The sequence below is a fragment of the Bicyclus anynana genome, chromosome 6 (assembly GCF_947172395.1).
Source record: "Bicyclus anynana chromosome 6, ilBicAnyn1.1, whole genome shotgun sequence".
Classification (NCBI taxonomy): domain Eukaryota; kingdom Metazoa; phylum Arthropoda; class Insecta; order Lepidoptera; family Nymphalidae; genus Bicyclus; species Bicyclus anynana.
Window position 1 is genome coordinate 10,062,062 of NC_069088.1, and position 12,120 is coordinate 10,074,181.

General features: G+C 38.4%; 2 protein-coding genes across 6 annotated transcripts in view; one reads left to right on the forward strand and one right to left on the reverse strand.

Annotated features, from left to right (window-relative positions):
* The window catches only part of LOC112052465 (muscle LIM protein 1), a 13,722-nt gene continuing 1,602 nt past the window's right edge, over positions 1 to 12,120 (forward strand). The window contains exons 1-10 of one of the 5 annotated variants that reach the window (XM_024091552.2): positions 1 to 159; positions 755 to 888; positions 3,993 to 4,155; positions 5,136 to 5,259; positions 5,531 to 5,627; positions 6,063 to 6,147; positions 8,369 to 8,674; positions 9,078 to 9,210; positions 9,931 to 10,118; positions 10,652 to 10,805. In XM_024091552.2, coding sequence (XP_023947320.1) covers positions 774 to 888; positions 3,993 to 4,155; positions 5,136 to 5,259; positions 5,531 to 5,627; positions 6,063 to 6,147; positions 8,369 to 8,674; positions 9,078 to 9,210; positions 9,931 to 10,118; positions 10,652 to 10,805 — 1,365 coding nt within the window. In that variant the 5' untranslated portion in view covers positions 1 to 159; positions 755 to 773. Of the gene's footprint in view, positions 160 to 754; positions 889 to 3,992; positions 4,156 to 4,364; positions 4,559 to 5,135; positions 5,260 to 5,530; positions 5,628 to 5,774; positions 5,872 to 6,062; positions 6,148 to 8,368; positions 8,675 to 9,077; positions 9,211 to 9,930; positions 10,119 to 10,651; positions 10,806 to 12,120 lie in introns of those variants that run through there. The other 4 variants (XM_024091553.2, XM_024091555.2, XM_024091556.2 and 1 more) reach the window with 4 other exon arrangements.
* On the reverse strand, positions 11,083 to 11,808 carry LOC112052467 (selenoprotein F). Its single transcript, XM_024091559.2, has one exon. It carries the CDS (start codon positions 11,684 to 11,686, stop codon positions 11,180 to 11,182), a length of 507 nt encoding a protein of 168 aa, XP_023947327.1. The 5' UTR covers positions 11,687 to 11,808; the 3' UTR covers positions 11,083 to 11,179.

Consider the following 12,120-nt stretch of genomic DNA (forward strand, 5'->3'; position numbering starts at 1 on the left):
GGCGGCGCCCCTCCACTGGGGCCGTGTGCAACTCCGCATAGACTACGGTGGCCGGCTGCCCTCGCGCATCATTCGACCTCCGCGCACCGCAGTCTCGGCACCGCCCTGCACTGTACACGCGTACCGGGAGTTACACTCTCGTACCGAATCGACGAACAGGTCCGTGTCTGGTGAAAGTGACATAGCAATAGACATCCTAACAAAACCTTAACGCGAGTGAATTTGACCGCTCCTTTTGTGCGGTCTATTTATAGAGTTGCATTACCGCTCCAGTGGCGTAACTTTACCTGGACGCCCCAAATTAGGTGTGAGCCGACCCACGCGCCGCCCGCCTTACGTTTCGTGCGAACGTATACGATTATCTTGTATATAATATCTCGTATTTGGAAGGAGCCCTAAAAGCTTATTCTCTGTTCGGTACATGTGTTCAGTGACAGTTTCAATGCGACAGCAGTGGTGCAGCAACTTGGATTTTGGCCAATGAATGCAATAATTACAATGAATTTTGTCAATGATTCAATGATGTTTTATTCTTGTACTGATGTTGTGTGCTGCTAGTACAGTGACGTAACGTGTACAATTACAAATTTGTGAAAAACCTGTGATACTATTCAGTTACTAAAAATTTTGAAACAAAAGTTAAATTGTAAAATAAGTTCAAAACGTTACTGCAGTCGCATTGGCAGTCATATTGCATACTTATCGGTTTAACCTTGAAATGTTTGTATTCAAGAATGTAAAACTTCTTTTCCAGGATAAGTTAAGCGAGCACAATGCCTTTCAAACCAGCAGACAACCCCAAGTGTCCGAAGTGCGGCAAGTCCGTATACGCGGCTGAAGAGCGTGTAGCCGGCGGACTCAAATGGCACAAGATGTGCTTTAAGTGTGGTACGTATTTTAAGAATAAATTTAATAGCCGTGATAGCGCAGTGGATACGACCTCTGCCTCCAACTCCGGAGGGCGTAGGTTCGAATCCGGTCCGGGGCATGCACCTCCAACTTTTCAGTTATGATGCATTTTAAGAAATTAAGAAATTAAATATCAAGTGTCTCACGCACAGTGACACGAGCTCAGCAGTGAGCCGAATATGGGTTGATAATGATGATGGTGATGATGATAATGATATTGATTGATGATGATAAAATTAAAAAAAAAATCAACAAAACAAATTTAAAAAGCAAAATGTAAACGGACTACAAATTATAGCCGGCATTCGGAGGCAAGTTGGACTAAGAACGTGAAATATAATTTGAATGGCGGAGAATCGCTTGAAATTCAGATTTTCACAAATCATCGAATTTTCCGTTATCAAAAGTAGCGTACATGAGTGAAAGTTTCATTAAAAACGGTTCAGTTGGTCCAGAGATTAGCCCACACAGACAAAGAGACGAAGAATTTAAGAGTTTGTTTGTATGTAAATAACTAAAAGCACAAACACAGTGATTTTTAAATCACAGACAGATATTTTTGATTGATAAAAAATTTATAAAAATATATGTACCGACTCTAGCTATCAAAGGATTCCAAGGACATATAATTTATCAAAATCGGTATCCAAGCCGTTAACTATTTAGTTACAAGTTTATTATTGTTTTTATTTATTATCGTACTAAAGACTAAAGGACACAAGAGAAACACTTTCTCACACATACACACATACACACACTTTCATATTTTTTTATGACGTCTGTTTTTCAAGTCTCAATCGAAGTAATTTTATATTCATTCCTACAATTTAGTTTATTGGTAAGATGTGATTGTTTCGAGATTCGTTAAATATTTTCCGTCTTAATCTATAAAGTTTTCAATAGTATCAACAATTTAACCGTCAACAATACTCCATTGGGAGGCAATGACTGCCACATCTTCGTGATTTTTCACCGACTTCAAAAAAAGGAGGGGGTTCTCAATTCGACGCATATAATTTTTTTTAATGTTTGTTACCTCATATAATTCGTCATTTATTAACCAATTTTGTAAACAGTACCTATTGGTTGGTTCCAAATTGTAATTTCAGATTGGTCCCATTTTATTTTCATGAAAGTCGGTTTAATAAGTTTGCGTTAAAATCAAAATAACTGAAATTCGTCTTTGAAATCGGTTATGTAGGGTGGTAACCTCCCATCAGTCAGGTCTCACCTGGACCAATTAACAAAACCTCAATCAGGATGAAAAGTGTTTCATATGTCAAAATTAAATCTGAAAAGTAGCTTGCCTAATAAACTCCTCGCCAAACTATCATTAATGAGTTAATAATGGTTAATAATACGAAATATTTAGGTACTCGCAATACATTTTCTAACGTACTAAATTTGATTATAAAACAGTTTTTATGCAATAAACAGATAGGTGAAAGTCGTTTCTAATACGGATTTTAGACTAACTGCCACAAAACTCCGCCACCGACCTCTTATCTCTAGTTTTCATACATTTTATATGGACTTGCACACGGCCGGTGATGCTGCCACAAGCCACAAAACGGCGGTTCTAGTTTTAGGTGGCAGCGTTTGTGGTTGTGGCAATTGACATGACTTCTGTTTGAATACAGACACAGAAAAAGTTAGGGAGGGTTTAGTGAAGGGTTGCCACGTTTTGCGGCTGGGACATGATGTCACATGACACCCTCAACAAAATATTATTATGTATTAAGGGCCTGGACTCTTGTAACCTGTAACTTCCTAAAGCCATCAAGGTTTCTAACATAATATACCTTTCTTTTCTATGAGATTGACCTAACATTCTGCTTTTATAAAATGACGCAAGTCTGGCCATCACATGCTCTGAAACCACAATCCGTAAGCAACAAAACCTATCAACCGTAGCTCATCATAATCAATCATAATAAATCATCGTCACTACCAGCCAATGAACGTCCACTGTTGGACTGGATAGGCCTCTTGCATGGACTTCCAAACAATATGGTTTCGAGCCGCCAGCATTCAGCAGCTCCCTGCAATCCGATTGATATCCTCAGTCCACCTAGTGAGGGGTCGACCAACACTGCGCTTTCCGATGCAGGGTCGCCATTCCAGCACCTTGGGGCCTCAAGGTCCATCTTTTCGAACTTGTGCCCTGCCTATTGCCACATCAGCTTTGCGACTCGCCGTGCTATGTCAGTAAATTTGGTTCTTCAGCGGATCTCCTCATTTCTCACGTCATCATCATTTGATCACACAGAGAAACTCCACGGAAGATGGAGCGAGCTATGCTTGGAGTTTCTCAACCATAGCTAATAGAATTCAATTTACATAATATAATGTTAGGGTACCATAGTCAACAAGGAACCCTTAAAGTTTCGACATGCATGTCTGTCCGTCTGTCGATGAAATGGAAGCAGGTGTTGACCGAGATATATTCAGATAGACCTACTCGTATTAGATACATATTATTACGAAAAAAACTGGGATATATAGGCATAGCTACAGAAAATTCATACGACTGTTGTAGAGGTTAACGACCTTAACTTGTATCTCCGGTTTAGCTTGTATCTCCGGAGAAAAAGAATACAACTAGATACAAGAATAAATAATAAATATCGCCACAAATTTATTAGGTAAAGCTCGATAAGTGGCATTAGACCCTTATCGAAGAAAGATACCAGGATTACCAGGCAGGAATTTTTGGGTAAGCTGAAGTATAGGTTCTATGTTATTTCACCGATTCCGGAGCGTGTAGGTTCGAATCCGGTCTGGGGCAATCACCTCAAACTTTTCAATTGTGTGCATTTTATGAAATTAAATATCACGTGTCTCAAACGGTGAAGGAAAAACATCGTGAGGAAACCTGCATAGCAGAGAATTTTGTTAGTTCTCTGCGTGTGTGAAGTTTACCAATCCGCATTGGGCCAGCGTGGTGGACTATTCGCCCTCTCATTCTGAGACCCCTCTCATTCTGAGAGGACACTCCAGTTCAGCAGTGAACCGAAAAAGGGTTGATAATGAATGACGAATGATGTTATTTCACGTTGTTTTACTGTTTATTTTGTACACAGGACTGTGCCAGAAGTTGCTGGACTCCACCAACTGCTCAGAACACGAAGGCGAACTCTTCTGCAAAGTATGTCACGCGCGTAAATTCGGACCAAAAGGCTACGGTTTCGGCGGCGGTGCTGGCTGCCTATCCATGGACGCCGGCGATCATCTAAAAGCTGAGCAGTAAGTAATCAATTTGTTCACACTCCCGCCGCCCGCGCCTCCGAGGGTCTTTCCTTATCTAAGGTCTATAATTCGACCAGCCTTTGGGCCCGTACGTAACAACATTAACCGCGTGTACATAATCTCATATAAGCAGAAAGTGCGCGATCGGCTGTACATTGTGCGCTGCCCGACACATGCATGACCAGTCTCCGTTTATGTCGCAACAGGAATTGAGCGCCAGCAGCCTCCAGCGGAGCTAGCGGACGTGACACGCATCTCGGCCACCGGCGGTGCTACGCGAACGCCACTGTACTTTAAATTACTCTAGTTAGGATTATTTATTCGCTATGGCTTAATTTATTTTGTTTATCGGTCTAAGTATATAATTTATAAAAAAATATAATAAAAGAGTCGACTACCACTGCCCGAGTTTTTGATAAAAAGAACGCAGTCGAGCCCTGGGTGAGCCCGCCCACCCGGGCGCGGCTCACTCCGGATCGGCTGTTCCCTCCGATAACCTCCCTCGAGCGGAGCGATCCCAATACAGGAGAGCAACGGTGAGAACACAACTTATAAAAGCCTATGCACGGCCTCGCAATTGCTCGAGACGCACCACATACGCATGTACACAAAGACTCTCTTCTTCTCACATTTACGTAACTTTCTCCGCCACTAATTCCGACTAATCATCGCTAACGCTTTTATTCGCCTTAATCGAAGCCAGTTTATGTGATGGGATAAGGAAAGCGCCCTCTGATAAGACGTAGTGTAGCGAGGCTCGACGGCGCGGGCGGTAGGGAGCACTTACCTTCTCCCATTACGGCGGAGGTGCGCCGCCGGCCTGATTAGCTTCGCTACCAACTGTGTGACAGTTTGTATCAGTATAGGGGTACTGGAGAGCTCTGGCGCCCAATAGGCTTTTAACATTTCTTCTTTAATTATTGCTCACCCAAATGACAGCTAACGAGCAGACGATAAAGCGACGTATGTATGTACAGGGGCGTACGCACTAACGGAGCCTGCTTGGAGCCACGTGTGATAGCGAAGGCACCTCCGGGTGAAGGCTGTCCGCGTTGTGGCGGCTACGTGTACGCTGCTGAGCAGATGTTAGCTCGTGGACGGGTAAGGTTCATTCACTGATTTTATACATATTCCACTTTATAGAAGGTACTCAAAACTCTTACGTCGATAAGCAGACTAACGTAATAATATTCAAGGTTCAAGGTAATAACAATTATATAAAGTTAACTTAACCTTCAAACACTGTGTCAACTTTAAAACAGCTGTAAAAACCTTAAAATTCAACAAATTGACGATTATATTGATCGACATCATATATGAAAGAGTAAACTTCGTACGTAACATGATATAACAGAAAACTTTTATATCGTAGGGATATCACAGAAGATGCTTTAATTGCAATACTTGTCACAAACCGCTTGATTCCACGATACATTGCGATGGCCCAGATAAAGAAATATATTGTCGAGGTATTGAATTAATTTTTCAACCCGAACGCACGAGTAAATAAGTCCTTGATCGGTTTGGGTGTTAACAGAAACTGTCGATGTGATAACCTCGTGTACCCGCGTCCCTTGCATGACCCCACCTACCCTCATTGTTGAATGTATGTCCAGGGGTGGCACAAGGAGTGCTTCAAATGCGGCGACTGTCAAAAGCGGCTGGACTCGACCAACTGTTGCGAAGGCCCCGACAAAGACATTTACTGCAAAGGTTTGTCCCCTCATCCAATTAGCCTTGCTCTGAAAACTAACCATCTGTAACAATCGTAATTTTACCCACGTTGATTGTGACCCTATAAATAATTATCTAAAATGAGATAAATACCTATGTATTAATTCTTGCACAGCATGATCGGTCCATGTATGTTTATGATAATAATTAGTCTTTTTTTCTCTCTATAGTATGTTATGGAAAGAAGTTTGGGCCTAAAGGATATGGTTATGGCAAGGGCGCCGGAGTATTGCAGTCTGATACTTACACCAATGGGTAAGAAATTCTTAGACAATTAAAGCTTTTTCTAATGAAAGCAGTTTGCCATAAGTTGCAGTATTTTATATGTACTAGGTGCAGCAGACATTAACGCTTCTTTGCTTCTTGTAAACAGAATTTAATAGAAACTTAGTTTAGAACTTCAGTTATTCAATAATATATATGATATTGAAAATATTTGATTATAGCTCGTACGTAATAATAATTACTCGTATAATTAAATATAATTTATTTTATACGAGCTTTCAGTAAACTTTTACTTTTAGTATAGAAGCGGTTCGGAATCGGTTGTAGAATATTTTAAATTAATATTTTGTGTGTTATTAGATGCGATATCAAAATTCGTGTCTATTAGGTACAGTTATAGATATTTTTACCGTCTTTGATTAGAATGTTGGAAACAGAGCAATAATTTTAAACAACATCAAAGAAGTTAAAGATCCAATACGTCAAGTCACCTTTGTAACTGATCTCAACCACGAGGAAGACTAATAAATTAAATGTTTCTGCGAGATGATAGAATAAAAGAATATTTGTTTCCAAATAACTATTAGTCCACAGCAGTCTAATGCGGATTCGCTATTTTCCTTGAGTCTTGACACAGCCATGTTAGGCATGTTAAGGTCTTTGCCATTCCAGAAAAGGGACTTGTTTGTTCACATACTAACCTATACCTAGTACATATACCTACAGTTCTAAAAGGTATCAAGAGATATCAGTGAACTTATTAATATTCTCGTTTTTAATATACAGGATGCTCGGGAGTATAATTCTAGGTTTATATTCTTTAAGAAAAATTAATTAAAAATATTTAAGAAACATGTGTTCTAAAATGATTATTTTCGGAGTAAAAAATATTTCTTTTGTAAATAGATCTTAAATTGTGTCCTTTATACGCATCCTTATAATTATGACGAAGCCAAGTTTTACGTATTTTGAAATGCAAGGATAGATAAAGGCGTGTGTTACATAGATAGACTGAATTATTTGAATTTCATTGTATGAAAACATTAAAAAATTTCATTTTTTAGTAAAAAAAATATTAGTTATGCGCTTCGGTTCCTATAAGTGGACTTATTAACACCTTGAAGTTATGGGAAATACTCCAGAGCACCCCGTATAACTTGTAACTATTTATAAATACTTAATTAATTATTCTATTAACAATAATGTACAGTCTCTTGTATTTTTTTTTCTTTAACAAACCTATCCTTATTTTTATTAAAATGTTGTGTGATATTTTATTCATAAATTATTTTAATTTAAGGATTAATCTAGATACACCAACCACTAAAATATATCAGAATGTAGGTGAAAACTTTGACGAATTATATCAAGACAGTTACTACGTGACACATTATTAACATCTCAGGTTACACCGAATGGTTTAGGTTATTTCCATCCACTTTCATAAAAACAACTTATATTACAAACAAGAAATGGCAATGTGCCAACGTGAAAATAGAACGCCCTGTCCGTTCTCGAACGAACTAATTTTACTATGGGCGAGACGAGCGATCTCTTACAACATTTAATCTGATGTAGAGATTCTTCACATTCATCTTCTTTTATTTTTAGTTTAGATTTATATTTTCATCGTAACAATTGCGTAATGGTTTGTTATTTAAGTTGTCTATCTATGTACATTATTCTTAGTACGATACCTAAGTAGAACAACCATGACCGTATTTCCTTACCGTAAGGTGTAGCTAGTTACGAGTATATCATGTCAATGCCCTTTGTATTTTATTTCTCGAGATATAGTTAAAATTAGCAGCGACCTATATTATATAACTAACATCTTTGGTTTCAAAGCAGTTAAAAGCAGAACCATTTATTCCTACTCATAGCAAGTAGAGCTATATTTACTTTTATTAATTAGCTTTCAGCTTTAGCTTTTTATTAGCTTAAGCTTACTCGTAACTCAAAGATTTTCCACGTCCTGTCACACAGTTCCTCCGAAGTACTTAGATACTTACCAAATTAAAAAAATACATGACCCCCATGTAGAAAAATTTTATCCCCCGATAGACTAGACAAATTAATTAATAATTAATAGGTGCGCGTACAGCAAACTATCTATCTGGCGTGAAAGTAGAATACAGAATACTAGTGAAAATATAAAACTACCCACATATTTAAATACTGTAGGTACACATTTTTAGGTAAAATGGTAAAAAAGCAGATAAACATGCAAGTATTCTGTTTCGTTATACAGTGACTCTCCATCTCAAGCCCCCCGGACTACGGTAATAGATACCGCCGCTATTCAGGCGCCGCCAGGCAAAGGCTGCCCGCGCTGTGGAGGCGTGGTCTTTGCAGCAGAGCAAGTTCTGGCCAAGGGTCGTGAATGGCATCGCAAGTGCTTTAAATGCCACGATTGTACGAAGACCCTGGACTCTATCATCGCCTGCGACGGACCTGACTCTGATGTTTACTGCAAAACTTGCTACGGAAAGAAATGGGGTCCCCACGGCTACGGTTTTGCTTGCGGTTCCGGTTTCCTTCAGACCGACGGTTTAACGTAAGTTTACCCATATGTGATGAAATGCTTAAGGATTAAAATGTAGGAAACTATGTATGTTTTAAGGGACACTTTATCTGGATTGTGTTCAACTTATTGTTCAAAAATTAAACTGCACAACTTACAGTAATTTTCTAGATATGCGCTACATCTATGTAAGTAAATGTTGTGATTGTACTAGTGGGTAGGAAGGACGTCTTGTACTTAATTTTCGTATCTACCTACCTAATCAAAGTAGGTGTAAGTACCTACCCACAAATGAAGATTACTCAATGAAATTTTCCTAAAACGATTACATGGGTAGGGTAGGGACTACTAGTTTATTGTTAGGTTAGTAAGGTAGGTAGTTACCTCCCAATCTATTTTAATCGTCGGTTTACCTAATCTATTTGTTTGTTTCTAGCGAGGAAGAGATTTCCTCCAACCGTCCATTCTACAACCCAGATACAACCAGCATCAAGGCGCCCAAAGGACAGGGATGCCCGAGATGCGGTGGTATGGTGTTTGCGGCGGAGCAACAGTTGGCTAAAGGAACTGTAAGAATTTACTTCTTTTTTCACTGCGATTTCTAGATACTCGTAGATCAATCCACAGTGACGCACTCTACTTTTTTGCAATCGCTTACTGTGCAAGTGTGCAACGAAAACTGCAAGAATGCGCTCTATTACTACGCAACGAGTAGCAATTATGTGTGCACACGCACACAAAATTAAATCAAAATGAATTTGATATTTGACTAGAAGTAAATATAAAAAAAAGACAGAGTGGGGCGCGTCTTCGTGAATTGAACTTACTATAACCTAGGTATATCTAAGTGACGATACAGTCTAGGGAGTGTCGGAGTTGGAATAGCTCAATTGTAACGGAATCCTAAGTTGCTACGGTAAGGTACGGTAAATCTTAGACGGGAAGTAGTATTGTAGCTACCAATCTTAGTCAAAGAAATGACCTATTCTTCTACCTAATATAATATAGGGAAATTAAAAAAATCAAAAATCCATTATTGGGTGCCTTATTATAATAATCCTTACCTATTATATATTTTTTTTCAAGGAAAAACGAACAGACTTCGAATTATATAGATACTCGTAGTTCACTAAAACCTTCGCTGAAAAATAACGAAGACCCTAATCAAAACCTATTCAGTATTTATTGGGAAACATATATACTCGTAGATACGCACAAACCTCCTTGTTTGAAGTCCAAGTATTAACGATTACAAAACCATAAAATGACATTGTTTTTTTTATTTGTAGATGTGGCACAAGAAGTGCTTCAACTGCGCCGAGTGCCACCGCCCCCTGGACTCGATGCTGGCGTGCGACGGCCCCGACAAGGAGATCCACTGCCGCGCGTGCTACGCCAAGCTCTTCGGGCCCAGAGGCTTCGGCTACGGCCACGCACCTACCCTAGTCTGCAGCGACTCCGAGCCAACAGTTACATAGTAAGACTTATAATTTTGAGAAGAAATCAATTTCTTTGCAGGCCTAACATGCGACCCACGACATATCTTGTGAAGCCAAAATGACATAATAATTATTGTCGAATAGCTCCTAACCGGTTATTTCCAGTTCAGGCATCATTGGACAATAATTGCCTTAATCTTTACATAAGATTTATGTTGTGGGTCGCATGTAAAGCCTATTCGACTTCTGCTGATTAGCAGGGAATGTCACTGAGACAAAACCACATCCTTTTGACTTTGAAGTCAGCATGAAACCAAGTAGTTTCTTTAAAATATTAATTTATAGACTTTATACTATAACTTAAAAGTTTTTTTGTGAAACTACCCCGTCAACTTGGAATTGTAAGGTTCTAGATCCGAGGATGATCACATGGTTGGATGTTGCATTATGAAATATTGAGCTGTTTTTTCAAAGAATCACTGACTGTCCTCAGCAGGAGTCATGTTGAGAAATGAAAGTTAAAACTTCTCTTAATTGTCTAGTTTACTTTAAATACTCATATTTTCCACAGCACCGAACAGTTACCGTTTACTGGTCAGAAGGCAGCCAAGGGCAAGGGATGCCCGCGATGCGGCTTCCCTGTGTACGCTGCTGAACAAATGAACTCCAAGAATGGCACATGGCACAAACGGTGCTTCTCATGTTCAGACTGCCACAGATCTCTTGTAAGTATACATATTCCAAATATATCATTTTTTTACACATGAACTTTTCATATAGAGCAGCAAGAGTAAACGCAAGACTAAATAATATTATTTTATATATCTAATTAATTAATTGATAATTATTAGTTAATTAAATATATATCTAATTTGAATGGCCAATCATTCAATTTGGCCCATAGGGACGTCCAGTTCTTTTAGCCATTTCTTCTCCTATCATGGTATTATAAGTGAATTGTTGAAATATAACATTGTAAGCATAGGAAAAAGATCTATAAAGTCAAATAGCAAAAAAGTTTTATTCAAGATACTGTGTTCTCATTCAATATTCAGTAACACATGAAAATCATAATTTTTTTATTATGCTAGTTATTTATTTAAATAAGATTAGTTTTCAAAAAACCGCGATCATCATCTTCTTCTTTTATGAGATGTGTCTTCAAAAATTCTTCAATTGAGTCAGTGTTCCACTTTTCAATTGCTACTGTTTCTCTGATAATTCCATCCTTGTCCAGAAGCTTAATAATAGGATCCAAACCACGCAGATATTTGATTTGTAAGTTGGGAAACTTGGCAGGCCTGTCGCTTTTTACAAACGCTTGTATTTGCGGATATGCCGGAAATTTACATGTACATACTTCGAGAATTGCTCGGGCGTATTTCTTTTCCTTGGGTGCTGAGTCATCATTATGACAGCATTGTTTGCAATGTTCCACCAGTTGATCTAGATTAAAATCCTTTAGTTGATCACACGAAGAACAGAGAAGGTTTGCTTTGGTAAAGCCGAGAGAAGCACAATCTTCTGTAGTGAATTCACTTAAACAGTTTTGGACTAAGAATAACGTTGATATAATTAATAATGGCGGTATCTTTATATAAGCCATACTGAAATTTTCTTTGTCAATTTAATTTTGACTAAAAGTAAATTTATTCAATAATTTGCTGACGAACAATTTAACCTATAAATTCATAAATTATTGTTGATATCACTTGTCAATATCATTTGACATTGACAGTCACAGATGATACGCCTTAGTTTGACACTGACAACTTTACTTTTTCTTAAACTAGCTTTACGGCTCTGAATTCTAGATAACAACTTGACATAAAGTTGCTTCTCAGAGGAACTAAAATTTTACCTGTGACATACATATAAGCCGTGCGCATTAACTTGACATCTGGCTACCAAACACATCACTCAAAAATCCTATCCAAATCTATGATTGACTAAATAATATTGCTACTAAAAGTAGAGAAAAAAACGAAAATGTTAGTTTGGCTACTGAAAGTAGGGAATGAAATCGCCCGGCAAATTAAA